Here is a 19216-nt window from a genome sequence, read left to right as displayed (position 1 = left end):
ACCGAACGCATTGGATGCCCGAGACATGTGCAGCCGGTTTAAACTAACAGCGCGCGTATACACGGGGTGATCTATGGCTGTTTTTAATTTATTATTAAAATAATTTTCTTTTAGTATTGCATATTCAATTTGCTTAAATATTGACAACACTTGACAATGCTTAAATAGCCCGCTTTCGTTACCCTGAAATTTACGTTTAATTTGATTTGATACTATTTTTTTAAGAATTTGAACTTGAATTTTATTAATTTTGTCAAGGTACGAATTGTAAGTACGACCGTAACTGCTCAGTCCATACTGAACGTACGATTCGGCTAACGCGTTATAGAGCATTATTTTGACTTTATAGGGTATGCGATTTTTAAGAATTGAGATACTTGCAAGGAATTGTCTAAGTTTGTTGCATACATAGTCCACATGATTACTCCATTTAAATTTATCGTCTATTATTAACACAAGATATGTGTGAGATCTAACTATTTCCAAGGGTGTGCATTTACATGAGTGATAGTTTTTATGTAGGCAGACATGTTCGTGAGCTGTTATGTTTTTGATTGGTAATTTCTTAATAAACGGTGATTTTATCAATAAGAGCTTAGTTTTATTTGGATTAAGAACAAAGCCTACATCATGACACCACTGGGTAAGGTTATTGAGGTCCTGTTGCATAAAATCACAAGCCTTTATTGGATCTTTGTCCGCGATTACGAGACAAGTGTCGTCCGCAAACTGGAAACAAGTGCAGTTTTTTATACAATCTTTGATGTTATTGACGTATGAAAGAAAGTGAAGCGGCCCTTTCTCACCATGACTGGCTTACTCAACGTGTTGTCTATTTTCACTTTGTATGTCCGATTTTTTAGATAGTCACTGCACCATTCCAGTAATGGACCACGGACTCCACAAAAGTCTAACTCCTGAATAAGTTGATTATGCAACAAAGTATCAAAGGCGCGAGAGAAGTCTATAAATAATACTAAAACGTGTTTTTTAAGATTTAAGTGACTATTCACTTCGTCAGTAAATTTTGATAAAAGGTTTGAAGTACTCTTACCAGCCTGGAATCCAAATTGATTTTTTTGTAGTACTTCATGTTTCCTGTAAAAACCATGTATTTGTTCGCATATAAACTTTTATCAATCGATGATAGTATTGTTATGGGTCGATAGTTATCATAATCACTATGTTTACCTTTTTTAAATATAGGCCTCACACAGCCTTCTTTTAATTCATTTGGGTAATGACTTTTGCTTATACTGCAATTTATTAAGTTTGCAATAGCCGTGGAGACATCTCTTCCAATTAATTTAATATCTGATACCTTGATACCATACAGAAGGCACCTGGGCCTTACGTGAGTTTAAGTTTTTTATAATTTTATAGACCGAATCGCTTGAAGCTTTTTTCAAAAAGATACTGGAATCATTTGGTTGGCGGCAATTATTTTGTTTATAAAGTTTTATGTTGCATGTTGGACTAATATCATTCACTGCATTATCAAAGCTTTTCGCAAAGTTATCTGCAATGATTTCAGTATGCAACCCTTGCGCATTGAATGCATTAAGAATTGCTGAATCAATAGATGATGACACACGACCTAACATTTGATTTATTATTTGGTACATTTTTTTTGTATTTCTAAAGTTATTACTAATTTCTTTTAGGTAATAAGAATTTTTTTTAGCTTCTAAAACCTTGTGTATCTTGTTACGAACTTTATTATATTCTAATCTTAATTTAGGATCGTAATAATTATTTTTCCATTTGCGAAAGAGTTTCTCACGCTTTTTACAAAGTTCATTGATATTATTATCGATCCAAGGCAGCTTACATTTATTTTTACCATAATCTAAACCTATCCTTTTTTTATAGTACTTGTAGCCGCATTGTTAGCATTATGAAAGGATCGACAAATAAAATTATAAATATCATACGGGGATTTAATGTCGTTTGTCACAGACCATTTAACGTTTTTTAGTTCCCGAAAAAGAATGTCATAGTTAATTTTTTGTTTGATATCACCCCGTGTACGCTCGGGCTGTTCATCGCCAATGCAAGCGAAGACAAGGCCTCGATGGTCCGCCAGTACAATATCTAACGCCGCCGAGCACGGATTTAATGTGGGGAAGCGTGCAAAAATGTGGTCGATACAAGATTTGGTTACATAGTTTTGTTTCATTTCAATTCTCGTATAATCGGATATACCACACATTAATCCATGCTCGCTGAGTGTTGCTAGATATGAATCTTTATATGTCGTTGAAGATTTTAGGTCAATGTTTATGTCACCAATCATTAGTAAGTTTAGTTTTGACTCAAATATAGAAAGATAGTTAACTAGTTCTTTTACAAAATTATTCTTTTTTGTTGATGGTGGGCGATAAACTGCACAAACAACTTCATCTTGGCAATCATTTATTTTAAACGACCCTGTTAGACTTTCAAAAGTGCTTGTTTTATGATTGAATTTTGTAAATTTTATGTGATTTCGGATGTATATCATAATGCCGCCTCCCTTTTTATTTTTTTGTAGTTATGAGTACATGTTAAAGCCAGGAAGGTTAAACAAATGGCAAATTTCATTCGAGATACCACATTCGGTCAACACTATTAAATCAATTGGAAAAGTACATTTATGAATAGTTTGTTCTAATTAACTGAAATTTTTAATTAAAGACCTGATATTAAAATGTAGATATGATAGTTTTAAAGTATTTTTAGGCGGTATATGTTGTAAAAAATTATTAAGTGTGTTACAATCTCGTATTTCTTTTATATGTGTATTCATATTATATATTTATATAAATTCAAACTTATACAGGCGAGAATTTAATGAACTTTTTTATCAAATGTAAGGAAAAAAGAAACAAAAACTGAACCTAATAGCTTATTGAGGGGTAGATCCTTTCAGTTTCTTTTCAAAATTAGATGAGGTCGAACACTGATTTTCAAGGAGGTTTATGTCTTGCACTGAATTACATAAATGAGTTTCTAAGTCATCTGGCATATTTAAGTGATCACCCGAGATTTCGAGACCCAGTATTCCGACTTTGAGGGAAGCGAGGCTTAAGGGAAGTTTTATTGAAGAGCAGTGATACGACAAATGGTTTTTTTTTGTGGTAACTATACGCACAAACTTGAGCCTGGGTGTCAAATTGGACAAGGTTTAATTTGACCGCTTTTCGCGACCTTATCAAGGGGTGACTCGATAGGAGGCATAAGTTTCTTCCGGCACTGGTCCACGATTTCCGAAAAGAGCCCAAAATGGTCCGAGTATCCATCACAAGTACCTACTGTCATCCGCATAGCAATACATTTACGAGGCTTCCAACGTATCCTTGATAAGCAGAAAAAACAGTGTAACAGATAAGACAGCCTTGGAGAACTTAAAGCAGTTAATGCAGTTTAAAAATAACAATCACCATAAAATCTAAAGATTAGGTTTTCTAAATAGTTAAACTCTTTTTATACTCACATTTTAGTCTGGACAAAGCCTCCATTAAAGCTGACTTCGATTCTCTCGTTCCAGGCCTATCATTTGTATTATTAAAGAAAGTGTTCGTGGCTCGTGTTTGCTCTAGACCCATTCTGGTAGGTGATGGACTTGGACTCCTCCCCAATTTTCGTCGATTTGGAGGTTGAGATAAGTATTTAGATGCTGAAAAATAATTATCTACACAATGATATGATAATTAATATTATACTTTTGCTTATATATACTTTATTTCGTTCATTCCATGATTCAACTGTAAAAAAATGTAATTTCGCTTCAATATATTTTTCGTGCGCACATGTCAATTCGTCTATGAATACACTACACAGTAACATTTATTTCGCACTTTACATTGCACCTTATATAACATAATATATGCAAAATTCCCTGAAACAAAATTTGAGACGTAATGACAAAATATGTTAATACAATATCTGCATCTGTATCACGCTCCAAAAAAGAGTAATTATCATAGTGTCAAAAATGCGTACTTTTTCATCTAAAACCTATAATTGCTGCACATACGCCTAATTCTAATGTGCCCTTTTTGGCAAATAATTTTTTCGTTTGATATCTAACTATATAATAAGTATTTATTTTATATTTAACCTGTATCGAAGGAGGATGGTGTTCTGCGTTCCAGATCAATTTCTTTTCTGTGAGCAAAGACACTGGCTCGATATGTACAAGGTGGTTTAACCGTAATTGCAGAGCTTATGTTTTTGAAACGGTCGCCATAGATAGTGCTCCGCATTAGGAAATTCTAAAAGTCAATAAATAATACAATATTATGTATTGCTCAATTTACAATTTGTATATCTAAGGTATTCTTTGCAAGTTAGAAAGAGTTGTAGAGGTAGGTATTTATTGCCTATCACAAGTCATTAAAATTTTCAAAATTGTTACATTGAAAATGTTTTCCCAAATTCAATGAAAACCTTGCCGACGACACGGATGACGGAAACAAATGGCGCTGTCAAATGTTTATTGTTACCAAACCAATTGCTGTCAGGTCTATGCGTGTGACGAGATAAAGAAAAAGAAATTGAGGATTACAGAAGGAGACCGTTTCAGCTGTGCATCCATAGACTTAGATATATTGGCGTATAGAGAACCTGACAGTGCCTAATTAACCAGCACCGAAAATAGCAATTACTACGGGCCCCACGTAAATGGGGGCCCCGAATATTTGAACCCACTCATCTCTGCCTATGCGTATTTTTTTGAGTGGAACTTATTAAGATTTGTTGTATATTGAATGTTCTTGAAGTCATAAAAACATGAAACTCAGACAAGTCAGTCACTCGGTAACCGACTATTGCCAATATAGATTAAGGGCTCTTTAAAAGAATTTGCTACGGGCCCCGCGCTTGCTTAATCCGGCACTGCAACCTGACAGCCTGATAATACGTGACCAATTTTAATTTGCCAATTAAAATCGGCTGTAACAAATTCGCTTTTCTTTACTATCTTGAGAGAGAGAGATGTTCGTTTCTCTTGCACGCTTCGCTCATCATTAGTCTATACCTAAAAATGTGTTTTTATAACAATTTATAGCATAGACTAACAAAATGTGTGTAAAATATGTTGATTAATTTATTTACTGTGTTTGTATTTACTTCTACAGTTTCTAAAAATGTGCAGGTCATTGATTAACATGCAAGAGAGTAATAATGAATATTCTGAACAAAATATTTAAGTACTATTTACGTTTTTAAATTTTGAAGTTAATTTTGACCGCTGCTCAGTTAGTATTTTTTTTTATTCGGGACTTTCATGCTTGTGCGACGGTAAAGCTTTATTTTATTAATATTTAGTTTAAATTAGAAGTATTAAAATGAATATTAATTATAATTATATTATAATAAAATATTAAAAATTAAAAGTTCACTCTGTTCACCGTGAGTTGAAATTGTCTTGAGAAAATCTGCGTCTCGCCTACAACAAAATTCAGTATCTAAGTGCCTGTAGAAAATAATAACATACCGTTACACAGATGGCGGTAATATTATCGATTTTAAAATGATTGCCTTAACCAGTACAATTGTACCGAAATAGCGAGTATTTTAAAATCGATCAAGATTATCAATAATTATAAACTTTTATGGAATACCCGAACTTAATTAGGTAGTAGACAATACATATTTTAAACTAGGAACCTAAAATATCCGATTGATCAGTCAACTTTTAATTATTAACAAAAGAGTAAGTAATATAACAATATTTATAGTTTTAGAAAAAAAATAAAAACTGATTACGATACCTTAGCATCATTAACACTTTTTATAACAGGACCCTCAGAAGTACGAAATGTGGGCACTGGACAACTCGTTGAATTTTTACTCAATTCCTATAAATATAAATACAATATAATATAAATGCGTCATGGTAATGTCGGATTCAGGGTAAGTCCGCATAATTCAGTTAGTATTAATTTAAACAATTTGTTATGTTTTTAAAGTGGTAACCCTCACTTCTGGGATTTATTACACAAATAAAATTGATAACAAAATTTTATGAACGATGCGCGACCTCTCGCGTTCCCAGCGAGCGCTCTTTCCTCCTTTTGTTATTAAAGTGATATGACTTTATCACTTTAAAAACATAACAAATTGTTTAGATTTGCAAGAGCGACATCTCAAGTCTGTTTCCTAATAGGTATGCAAATCCAAATATTTGAGCAGGTTATCAACGGTAAAGATCCTGTAGAGGTCGCGGGTTCGAGTACCGCATCGTTCATAATTTTTTTTTTAGTTTTTTTTTGTGTCACACCCTAACACAACAAGCGGCAAAATAAGTTATCCGAACTTATCCTGATGTAGGTACCTTATTAAAATAATTATATAATATGTAGTATCTAGGGAAATATTAGATATAATAATCATTTTTAATAATTTAAGACTTTTGTTCGAGTTTGTTATGAATAGGCCATATACAAGTACAGTTTGTACCCACTTATAAAGGCCAACAAAAGGCTTAGGACGTGGGTACCTCATTATTTTGTGGTTTATTATTTAATTTACAAAAAATACTACATATTTATTACTATTATTATTATAATTTCTTTCAATCTGCGAAACAAATAAGTTAATTATTGAATTAAATCTTTTTTTTTGGAGTTTATGGCCTGGTATCTAGACCTTTAAGCCAAATTAAATCTTATAATCTCAAGCGACACTAATGGATGTGGTAAAAGTGCGAGTCTGTGATGCATAGATAGTATAGCGTATCTAACTGTATTTTTATCTCGAAATCTGGCAGTACTACATTTCCCGGCTATTCGCAACGCTCGTGGATCATCGCCACCACTGCATGGCCTTGACCCTGCCATACTTTGAACCCTGAAAAATTCATACGATTATTTCCAATAATATAGTAACGAAATCTCGAATTTGAAATGACGATTACCTCCGTTGTGTCGATGTCTGGTTGTTGCGCACTTTCACGTTCCATTCGAACTTCTTCTCGGATGTCTTATTAGAATCTGCCTCGAATAATATATATTAAATTTAACTACTTTTCGATAATGTGTATACTACATAGTAATAATTTCTTTGAGATAAATACAACAAACTCTTAATAAAATAAATTCCAGGTGATATTTCAATATCAAGATATATCTTCGCTAGCTGCCTTGTGTTTAATATCACTCAATTTGGTAGGTACCAAATTTAAAATAATTTTGAAGATACTTATTATATTTTCCTTTTTAATTTTGACTATTTAAAATTTAATTTTACTTTACGTACCTACAGTAGAATTTGCTATTAAGGGACCAACCTTGTCGATCAAACTACAGCAAACAAAGTATTGCCAACCCGCTGGGGTTATTTTTGCACAACTAATTGCCAACGTCCAAAAACTATCATTAATCAACTGAATACACTGTTCACAGGAAAGGCATTTCTTCCAAAACGTTCTGTTAACATTATTACTATCTATATCTTCCGATATTGTTGTGTTTTTAATTATACATCCTTTTAATTGAGTCAATGGTTCTTTGGGCTGAACTGTTAGGTCACAAGACGTTAAGAAAATTTCGTCTTCTTCATCTACAGAAAAAAACAAAAAAAAAAGTTTTTTAAACTCCATTTAAAACGCATTTCATTATAAATTTAAAACAACACTGTTCTGAATGTTGGAGGTGAAGTGAAACTTATAATCGTTGGCAATTCGTTGTGCAAACAAAAGTTTTAAAAAATTACAAAAAATACAAACAGTGTTACTTTAAAGAATAAAAAGAGCGTAACGAATACAGTGTTTGAGATAATTTGTAGAAGTTGACAAATAACACTGTTTGTCTGTATGTTAAAATATACCTTCTCTTGTTTTCGAGGCTTGCTGTCGCGCGGTCGATAACGTGTCTGATCGAATAGGCCTCTGTATTGGCTGGGAAGGTTTTCTAGAGCCAACAGGCTGTTGTCTTAGGTTTTTCTGTGCCAATGAATAAACGCCATATTCATGAATCGGTAATCTATTGATGTTATCATATGTTCGTTTTCTAAAGAGAAAAAGATGTAATTAATTTCTAAAAATTCTTTATATATCCAAATCACTTGAACGCAGTAAGTCTTCACCTGTTTACCTATATAAGTTGCCCTGTTTTTTGAGCCATGGTTCCATTTTCTCCAACCATTCCTGTCAAAACACAATTTTAACTATTCAAAAGAATAACAAAAAAAAATATTACTATTTGTTAATTGTGAAAGACTACATTTCCAATAGCTGTTACGTTTTTTTGCCATATTTGGATCAGTAATATTTATCCACAGTTTAAATTATTCTACCAGCGTAAACCTTCCATAAACGCCAGAAACTCTTCTGTAATTCCTCTGGTGTTGCAGGAGAATCTATGCAGCGATCACGTAACATCAGGAGACCCGTGCACTACTTTGTCTTCCTCTAACCGGTTCGTGACAGGGCTGCCATTTTATGCCAAGATATTACTGGACACAAAAATGGCCTCTGAATGTCAAAAGGTTTATCTGAAATACTGATAAATAAAAATAACCATCTCAATGTTAACGAACATAGAAATAATGATAACATTTATGAACATTTTATGTGACCATACACGTTTTGTGTGAACGTTGAAGGGTGAAGCGTAAATAAGTATAAGTACTCTGTGGCGAAAGTAAATAGATTAAATTTGACGAGTTCAGACATGTCATAACGACAATTGACATTCAACAAGTGAGCTGAAGCGATAAAAGTATAAAGCAAAGAGTATAATAATATTATATAGGGAAAAGAGAGCCCTCTCGACGCATTATGAGCTGTATATTTGAAAACTAGCGCCATCTGGAGATTGGCCCCGAAAATAACTATTATAAGCTCCAAATTATAAAATTCATTTTTAATGTTGTGACGCTATATAATAACTAACTGTACTTTTTAATGTAGGTATTGCAATTTTTCACCATGTTGAAATTGCGTGTAGTAGTGTTAATTTTGTCACAACATAGAACATAAAGGATAGATTTAGTAATGCAAATATGCAAAATGGAACACGAGAGCTACATACATGCGCAAACGCTAGAACTAGCCGCCATTTTATGACCAGTGGGCAGTGACATAATTAAACAAAATTTTAAAGGTTTCAAAGCGAGTGACAGCTGACAAAGCTTTCATTTTCGGGCCAACTAACATATTGCACTATAGTCTTCTGAAAACATCACTTTAAGGCGTCTGTCCCACCCCTGGTATAAAGTAACAATGCTAAATCGAACCAATTTCTATCGCTTCGATATCGACATTTCGATTTGTCGGGGACCCAGTGCTCTGTGAACGGCTGTATCACTTGGCGTTGCGTAGAGGCGTCGCTTCATTGTGTGTCTTCTACCGCATTTATCACGGAAAGTGTTCCGAAGAGCTGTTTAACCTGATTCCTGCCGCCGAATTCCACCTTCGCACGACACGCCACAAGTTAGGATATCTCGTCCCGATATATCACTCTGTGGAGGACTTGATATATCTCGATATTTCAAGTCCTCCACAGTGAAGTTTTCAAGGAGCTTTCTTCCTCGTACTACAAAGCTGTCGAATGAGCTTCCTTATGCGGTATTTCCGGGACGATACGACATGGGTACTTTCAAAAAAAGCGCGTACACCTTCCTAAAAGGCCGGCAACGCTCTTGTGATTCCTCTGGTGTTGCAAGAAAATGTGGGCGGCGGTGATCACTTAACACCAGGTGACCCGTACGCTCGTTTGTCCTATTCCACAAAAAATAAAAATCGACAAAAGTCAAACCGACATTAAAAATCGTAAGCCATGTAGCTACTCATTCATAGATTTTGAATTTGAAACGGAAAAAATAATAATAACTATTATTAACGCCACATTTATTTCATCGCTTATGTTACTACACTAGCTTTCCATCCAGTTTCATCACGGCTTGATCAATCAAGCAAGATCAGATATCTTCCTCATGTTCAGCTAGCTCAAAAAAAGTCAAGAACAACTCCTTAGGTTGTGGATAGACGCCAGTCGACACAAACCGACGTGATGATGATGAAATTCAAATGTGAGAAATTAAATACAACTTTTCATCGGAACCTGTTAATTGAGTAGTAATATGACTAACTAACCTGTTGCTGACCAATAACAGACCCTGGCCTGCATATTCTCATCCAAGCGATGGCCTCATGAGCTGTCATCCGATAGTGCTTTATCAAATAGCTTCCGATCAATGAGCCTGTTCTGCCTAACCCTGCCTGAACTTAAAATATTTTTTTTTTAAATATATACAATTTAGATGATAATAGTTTGAGCTTTCCCTTACCAACAGTGTTATCCTTATCCGGTTTTAAAAAAATGAATACGTAATATGTAGGTATAACTTTACTTATTGTATGTATGTGTGTAGCTACTATTTTTCTCCTATGAACTTATATTTATTTTCAGGATATTAAAATATATAGTTATTAGAGAGTATTAAAATAAATTTACTGTACTATACTATTTATCGGCGCAAATACTACAACACGCCTATTATAAAAACGAGAATAATTCAGTTTAACTAATTTTAGCTAAAAATAGTTCATAATTACATTGTGAGGTGAAATTATTGTAAAAACAACATGGATTGAAAACACGTGCACGTGCACCGAGCACCATAAATACAGCCGCATTTCAAAACACGTGGATTAGCTGTAAATACAGCCGCACGGTCGACACTTGAGTCAGTCGTGCTCGGGCTGTCGTACGGTACGGACCTCTCTGGGACGTCGTAACGCTGCCCATTGAATAAACGAAAGTAATAAAATACCTACTCGTGTAGTTTTCATTAGAAGAACAAATGAGTGATATTCAGCAACATAGCAATTGTGATGTCAACAGTAATGACGTCACACCTTTTAAAAACAATACAGAGGTTCTTTCCTCGTCATATTTTTTTACTATATTATTCAGAAGTTCTTATTGCGACAATGTGACCGCAACTTAAGAAGTTTTTCTTCGTAACCATAGTAACCAACATAAATATGTTGAATATAGTTATCACGTCACTATACTGAAGTGAAAATTATCAACTAATTCTTATTGGTCTTAGATAATTAATACGTCTTGATAGAGCCTCTTGTTGTTAGGCAACGCATTAGAACAGACCAGGTTTATTACTTTAGTGTGCAAGTGTATGTAAGACGTAGCTTGGTCTTACATACGTATGTCACTTTGTTTTAGTGTGCGTGAGTTGCTGAAAATATAGGTAAACATTACGCCACTATTTTTTTACAGTTGTCACATCTATCAGGACGTATGTGACGCACATCACATAATTAACTCTCAATTTTTTCCCCTAAAACACCATAGGACAGGGGTGCTCAAACGGTCGATCGGGATCGACAGGTCGATCGCGAGTGCTTTTTGAGTCGATCTCGAGAAAAAAATCCGGTATGATAAACTAAAATCGGTAATTACGTACCATCTTATGAAAAGTATGCTCAGGACATGCAGTGTCACGCTTCAACATCCAAAGTCACTCTTTAGTTAAGCTTAGAACTTTAGAACGCGTTTGTTTTGTAAGAACCAATAAACTCGCAATTTTGAATAATAATTATGAGTTTTTTCATTGACATTTAAGAGCAGACCTACACTTACCTTGACTAAAAAATGCATATTTTGCGCAAAACTAATATCTATGTCATCGTGACACTCTACCTAGACGACAATCCATCATCAGACATACTTGAAGCCTCTCAGAGCCGATCGATCGTAGTCTAACAATTTTGAGGTAGATCGCCAGCAGTTCAAGCTTGAGCACCCCTGCCATAGGATAGTATACGAGTAACGTCAAAAGTTTAAAGTAACTTACTAGTTTCAACTGACAAGATAAATTTAGGTTGAATAAAGATTAGGGAAATTAAACACACATAACCTTGCAATGTACTCCTATACCGCATTGTGAATCTTCAGCTATCTGCAAAAACTTTAGCAAAATATGGCGTGGAGGACAAGTACCGTCCGGAAAATATAAATCGTAGTGTGTAATACCAACATTATTGAACCTTTAAAGAAAATAAAAATAATGTTAATATATCACACAATTGGGAGAACTTTGTAAATTATAATAATTCCCGATACTAACACATTTCCATCGTACAGTTTCTTATTCAGTCTTATGACTATCTTTACGTTATTCTCTTGAAAATAATTTATGTACATTTCTGGTGGATGAAACAATGAAACGCTGCGATCAACTGGTCCAATAAATGCGAGGAATTTATCTGAAATATAACATGACATGACATAGTAAAAATACAGACAAACAAAGCGTACAAGATCTCTAGCGGAGACACAGAAAGATATACGAGGAATGCGAATATATTATGACTGTCACATATTTTGATTGACAAGTCGTTAACAGTCAGCCACGCTCGGAGTTAGCTGCTTAGCAATTTGGATATTAAACTAATTAACTACTAGCTAACGTACACATTGACACATGGGATGCCAGATGTCGCGGAAGAAATAGCACAGCAGACTCGCCAACCGAGCCATTGACGTAAGAGTTCGCAGCTAGGGTTGGACTAGATTCGATACTTTTCAAACTTTCGCCAGTCCGTCATTGTCTTGGCGATTTTGGCTGATAATTTGCGGGGGAATTTAATTTCCAAGTGTTCAACTCTAATTTGTACACTAACTCGATGTTTCATTGCACAGTTATTAATAAAATACAATAATAATGAGTACCAGGGACAATCCAATTCAAATCTCCTCCTTGAATTTTATCAAGCCTTTCATATTCCTCATAATCGAAGTCTTGGAAGTTGAAAAAACCCAGGTCTCGAGCTGTCACAACAGCTTCGAGACAGTCTAATAAGCTAATTGTATAGTTGGAATCACCTTGTGAGGCGTCTTGAAACGGCCTGAAATGAAAAACTTTATAAGGAAAACGCATACAAGTAGAAGTTCTGGATATTAAAAGCACTGTTCATAAGGATTTTTTTTTTATTTAATGGATCACCAACATAAGAAATAGTAGTTACAGTTTTAATAATTACATTGCATTACTTATAAAACTTAACTTTTCCTACAATTAAAGGTAATCACAGCATGCTTTCTGTTACAAAAATTATTAGTAAGGAGAAATCAAAAGAAAAAAAAATTAATTAAAATTAGTAAATTACGAGCTATTTATATTAATTACAAATCTGTGAATTCAGTATTCCAATCAATTTATTATATAAGACTATCTAGGTATTACATTCTGAGGCTGTAGATAGGTCACACTTAATAAGCTTTAATTTAAAGTTGTTAAGACTATCAAAATTAATGTCGATATTTGGACTTTTCTTTGTATAGTCATTATAGCGACGAGAAATGCGTACCACAGGTGAATCACGTCCTAGATTGGTTTTACAGAAACTTGGCTCAAACAAGTCACATAGATGTCGTGGTATTCTGGCAGGAAATTTAAATTTAAGTAACAGAGCTGGACAATCAATGCCGCCGTTTATTAACCTATGGAGAAATAACATGTCGAGATGAGATCGTCGCGAGGATAGCTGCTGTAATTGAAAGTGCTTCAGTTTGTCTGCATATGTCCTGACTGTATTTGGAGTCTTGAATCGGTACGATAGACTACCAATTAACTTTTTCCGTACCCTTTCCAGTCTATCTATATGCACCTTATAAGTCGGGTTCCAAGCTGTACTACAATACTCAAGCTTGCTCCTAACGTAACAGTTATATAATTTAATTACTGTAGCTGGTTTTTTGAAGTTCTTTGTACTTCTTAAAATAAAGCCCAGAGATCGATTTGCTTCAGCCGAGATTTTATCAATATGATCCGAAAAACGTAGGTTGCTGTCTACTTGGATGCCGAGGTCTCGAATACTTGGTACTTCATGTAGTTTTTGTCCGTCAATGAAGTATTCGGATTGCAAAGTGCATCGCTTTCTAACATACTTTATATGTTGACATTTTAAGGTGTTTAGAAACATTTTGTTCTTTGTGCACCAATCATGAATTTTGTCAATGTCATTCTGAAGGCATTTCACGTCAGAGCTGTTTCTTACTGTATTGACCAACTTGAGGTCGTCTGCAAAAAGATAAACGTCGCTGTAATTTACAGATCGTATTATGTCATTGATGAAGACATTGAAAAATAGAGGCCCCAGAATGGAGCCCTGAGGTATACCAGAAGACGCAACAAATGGTTGAGATTCTTTTCCATCCATTACTACTCTCGCCCATCGCTCAGAAAGGTAGGAAGCACACCATTTAAGAAGGTTATCAGTTATCCCGAATCTATGTAATTTTCCAATGAGAATTTTATGGTTAACCTTGTCAAACACTTTTGAAAAGTCAGTATAGACCGCGTCTACCTGTATGTTTTGATCTACAGTTTCTTTCAATTCGGACATAAAAAGTGTAAGATTTGTATTGGTCGATCTCTTAGCCATAAATCCATGTTGTTTAGTGGTAATATATTTTTGTACATGTGAATAAATAACGTTATGCACCAGTGATTCGAATACTTTAGATATTGAAGATAGGATAGAGATTGGGCGGTAATTAGTTATATGGTCTTTCTTTCCATTTTTGTATATAGGAACTACTCTTGCTTCCTTCCAGACATCTGCGAATGTTCCTGACAGCAGGGATTCTTTAAACAAATATGCGAGGGGAAAGCCTAGCATATTAGCACAATTAACTAAGAATAGTGGATGTATATTATCTGGACCTCTGCCTTTAGTGGTATCAATCATTTTAAGCTTCTTTGCGACTTCTTCAGGTGTGAATTCAAAATGTCCTATGACGTCTAGTGGTTCAGTCCATGATTCTGGATTTTTTAAGTCGTTGTTGTTATCGCTAATATCATTTTCATATACCGAAGAGAAATGTATTCCAAACATGTCTGGTATATCGTTAGGATTTGATGATACATTGTAGTTTAGGGTCATAGTGTCTGGATACAACTAACTATTCTTTCTCATGTTTTTAATATGTGTCCAAAATTTTTTCGGATTCTTCATAAGTTCACATTCGAGTCCATTGATGTATTTGATGTAACAGTCCTTTATCAGTCTTTTGCAATCATCTCTTACGTATTCAAATTCTATTTTGTCCAAAGGATTATTGTATTTCTTAATTTTGTTAAAATAATTATTTTTTTGCTTTAGCAGATATATTAAGTGCTGAGAAAACCAGACAGGGTAAGAACAATTTCCAGAATTAGTCATTGGAACGTACTTTTTAATGGTCTTTCATAATATTTCGTAAAATTTCTTTACCATTTCATTTACGCATATACACGATTTAAATTCATCACTCCATTGTACAGATTCTAAGTATTTATTAATTTCTTTATAATCGGCTTTAAAAAAATTATGTCGATTGGTGAGTGGTATGGTATATCTTTTCGTTTTAACTTTTAACAAAATCTCAAGAGTAGGATGTAATTTATCAACATTTCTTACAGGGTGCAAACATTCAGAAACTTGTAGAAGATCTTCATTACATAGTACCAAATCAAGAATTTTATGTTGCTTGTTTGTCACAAAGTTAAATTGTTTGAGGTCATTGAGCATCATAAAGTCTACGAATTTGCAAAGCAGTTCACGGTTTTCGTATCCTGAAGGTTTTGTATAATTCAATATTTCGTCATTTTGATTTGATAGCCATGTAATTCCACTCATGTTAAAATCACCTAAAATCAAACTGCATTGGTAATTGGTGCAGGTTTCCAGATTTACATTGACTTTGCCAACGAAAATTTTTAGACTGTCATTGGTGATTGGCGGTGGCAGATATACAGCACATAATAAAATTGATGTAGCACTTTTGCCTGGTCGAGCTCCAGCAGTAGTAACTGACACCCAGAGATCCTCACAATTGCTTTCATACTCATTGATTCGCTTAGAACTCAGTTGATTAGATACTGCTATCAGCACCCCCCCTCCTCTTATGGAACTAGTAACTGAAGAAGTTTCGCGGTCCCGCCTGTATACTGAATAACCTTTTTTCAAAAATTTCAGCATCAAAACATCCACTATTAAGCCAAGTTTCTGTAAATATATAAATATCATAGTTATTATTTAGCATTTGTTGACGTACCTCAGCTGCATTAGAATTCAATCCTCTTGCATTCTGATAGTAAATTTTAATGTTATCAGTTGACATACAAATTGGTAAGGATAATTTGTGTATGTATTTAATAATAAATATGTAATTGACCAAGACAAAGATTGACTAAAATTAAACAATTAGCAATACTTAATTATTATACTTAGTAAGAATTACTATTTAGGTTATTAAATTGAGATAAGGATATGGTCTAGGTTAGTTGGGTTAGATCTTCAGCACTTTTAATTAATTTGTATTCTGATGTTTCGGTTTTACGCATGAAAATCCTTCCTGACTTTACCCAGACAAACTTGTAACCAAGCTCCTTTGCTTTATTACGGGACGCTGCGTGGAGGGCTTTTTGTTATGGTGAGAGATGTTCAACAACGAATACGGGTTTTTTTGTACCACTGATACCAATGTGAGATGTGTTAAGCTTATCAATTGCGTTGCTTGCTTTTTTATTAAATCTGAGTGTCGCTGCAAGAAAATCGTCTCTAATTCTAGGAGAACTGAATTTTACAATTACGGATCTAGGACGGGGACTTCCACTGTTTATTTTAGCAACTCTTGTGCATAGATGGATGTCCGCCTCGTTCAACTTATAATTTGTTACAGAAGCAAGTTGCTTAGCAATAGTAATTAGGTTCTCAGATTTGTGCTCGGGAATGTTCTGTATTTCTAGATTACTGGCTCGAGCGTGCTGTTCCATGCGAGTGATCCTTGAGTTAAGGTCTGAGACCGTATTCCGTAACGTCCCGTTCTCGGATTTTAACTTTTTTATTTCTGAAGTATTGATCTCTTGTTGTTTCTCAATTGTATTTAAGGAATCCGATACCCGTTTAAAACTGTCCAGTAGTTCTTTGGTTTGCACTTCAAGTTGTTTTAATATATTCGTTTTAAAATTGTCTGATATATTTTGGAGTTCTTCGCGGATAATTTGTCGAACACTCTCTATTGATATTTCTGACGTATTGTTTTGTACTATTTGTCCTCCTCTTCTACAATTTATATAACTAAATGACTCCGGTGATTGGTGATTTACGGCTGATCGAATTGGTGTGTTGGTATTATCCGATTTTGGCTGCTTACTATGACAACCTGGGCATATCCACTTTGACTTAAATTCCTCCGATAAGTCCTTTAATCCCTTGTTAATGTTGACACAGTTTAAATGAAATTTGAATCTGCAGGAAACACAGTTTAAAATGTTTGATGAAGTAGTCTGGCGTTCACAACATCCAAATTTTGTTTTATTTTGCGACATAATATATTTTCTCCGATCAGATTATAAACTTACTAACACGAAATATGATATATAAACGGAGCTCGGCGGCTGGCAAGTTGACTCGCTCGTTTGAACGCAGCACTGCACGGTGAAGATGACTCACGCACGATGACAGACGCGACGGCACAAACAAGTACGCTTATGAATAGTTTTGATTGTACCGACACACGTAATTTAAGTTTGAATTTTAATCACTGATTACGTTTTATTAAATTCGTATATTATACAACTGATTTCAACAAAAGTTAGATCGTTTCACTGGCTACTCAAAAATATGTAATGTTACACTATTTGACTATTATTGACTATTATTTCGGAATTAATTATATGCAACAAACAGTAATACATGTGAATTGAATGGAGCGCGCGTGGTATTATTATTCGTGAATGAAAGGTTTAAAAGCAAAATTCATTTATTTAGGCTTAACAATTACCATTTGCCACCAATCTGTCAAAGTTGAGCTATAATAAGAAATAGAGCTTTATAACTTTAGAAACTATTTATTTAATCTAAGCAAAATAATGCACCGAAACTACTGAAACTTTTGCTAAGTTAAAAAAAGTAAATCAATCATAAAAAAATCTCAAACAAGTTTATTAAATACATTAGGCACTGTAAATAAATACCTAAAGATATAAAACTAAAAAAAATTCACTACGTGAAATATATTTCAAGAAATATAATATAACATTAAACTCCAACTAAAATGTGTTTTCGATAACAGAATAGCCCTGTCCTATCAGCACCCGGTCACGAGTCAATCGCGTGACCCGCCATCACTTTCCTTTGTTATATTTTAGGGTAGGGACAGAACCCCTTTTATATTATATAAACTTAACGTTCTATTATAAGCACGTTAATACTCATAAATTAAACAAAACTTTTCTCATTGACATACGAGATTGGTAGCGAGAAATAATCATCATATATTAATATAAATATAAAACATAAAAAGTTATTTTATAGTATACCAGCTGACACGACAGACGTTGTTCTGTAGATTATAAAAAATACTGTTTTATAGGAATTTGCCAATAATATTTCAAAACATCAAGAATTATTTCGTAAAGAATGCTCTGTTGTTATAATGAAATTGTTTCACAGCAGAACTGTCAAACCGTGCGTCACTAACTTTCCTCATAGAAAATATGTCCATACAAAACAAATATTGAAAATAAAAATAATTATGGGTCCCACTTCGATATAAAACTATCCTATATCTCAAGTTGGACCAAACTGCACTCCATGAAGTAATCTCCATTAAAATCCGTTCATTAGTTTAGGAGTCCATCGAGGACAAACAACGTGTCACGTAATTTATATATATTAAGATAGGTACATACCTGTAAACTTGACCATGTGTGTAGAATGGCTTCAGAGCATCTTTAGGCGCCAAACTCAAATATAAAACACCGTAACAGCCTAAGAGATACGCAGCGTTTGTTTTTTTCTTTGGATCGATTGAAGTGTAATGTACTATTACTTGTTTATTCAGATATTCCTTTAGTTTTTCATGCAAGATAATGCAATATTTATACACACATCCCAAGTTTAGAGGTCCGAAATCTGAATAGTAGTTTTCATATATCAATTCCTTATCGACACAAAAGTAATGTGTATCGTTTGAGTTGGTTAGTGTTCTTCCATGCCTTACAGTGGCAAAATAAAGTACATTTTTAATATATTCGGTTATAAAAAGAATGTCTGGATTCCGAGTCATTGCACAAATAATGATCAATTTAAATAAGATTGTTTGTAAAATAATACTTCAAAGTTCTATTATTAACAAATCCATAATAAATCTGCCTGATATTAATAACACGATCCTAAAAAATCAACTCAAAAATATTTACAAAAGACTGTAAA

At 34.0% G+C, this 19216-nt stretch overlaps 2 protein-coding genes across 7 annotated transcripts in view; both read right to left on the bottom strand.

The window, feature by feature from the left end:
* Nucleotides 1-19216, bottom strand: part of LOC126969903 (transcription factor AP-2-epsilon) — a 156374-nt gene that overhangs the window by 4652 nt on the left and 132506 nt on the right. The gene's annotated exons all lie outside the window — the stretch shown is intronic.
* LOC126969885 (dual specificity protein phosphatase CDC14A-like) overlaps nt 1-19216 on the bottom strand; it is a 27894-nt gene extending 8678 nt beyond the window's left edge. Inside the window, exons 1-13 of one of the 6 annotated variants that reach the window (XM_050815481.1) lie at nt 18694-19216; nt 12684-12859; nt 12079-12217; nt 11869-11998; nt 10082-10207; nt 8079-8131; nt 7813-7994; nt 7274-7545; nt 6902-6981; nt 6729-6834; nt 5757-5843; nt 4103-4256; nt 3476-3658 (exon numbers count right to left, since the gene is read on the bottom strand). In XM_050815481.1, coding sequence (XP_050671438.1) covers nt 3476-3658; nt 4103-4256; nt 5757-5843; nt 6729-6834; nt 6902-6981; nt 7274-7545; nt 7813-7994; nt 8079-8131; nt 10082-10207; nt 11869-11998; nt 12079-12217; nt 12684-12859; nt 18694-19070 — 2065 coding nt within the window. In that variant the 5' untranslated portion in view covers nt 19071-19216. Of the gene's footprint in view, nt 1-3475; nt 3659-4102; nt 4257-5756; nt 5844-6728; nt 6835-6901; nt 6982-7273; nt 7546-7812; nt 7995-8078; nt 8132-10081; nt 10208-11868; nt 11999-12078; nt 12218-12683; nt 12860-18693 lie in introns of those variants that run through there. The other 5 variants (XM_050815482.1, XM_050815485.1, XM_050815484.1 and 2 more) reach the window with 5 other exon arrangements.

Source organism: Leptidea sinapis, chromosome 19, assembly GCF_905404315.1.
Source record: "Leptidea sinapis chromosome 19, ilLepSina1.1, whole genome shotgun sequence".
Lineage (NCBI taxonomy): Eukaryota > Metazoa > Arthropoda > Insecta > Lepidoptera > Pieridae > Leptidea > Leptidea sinapis.
Note: the sequence above shows the minus strand (reverse complement) of the source record. Positions and strands in the feature narration are given on the sequence as shown.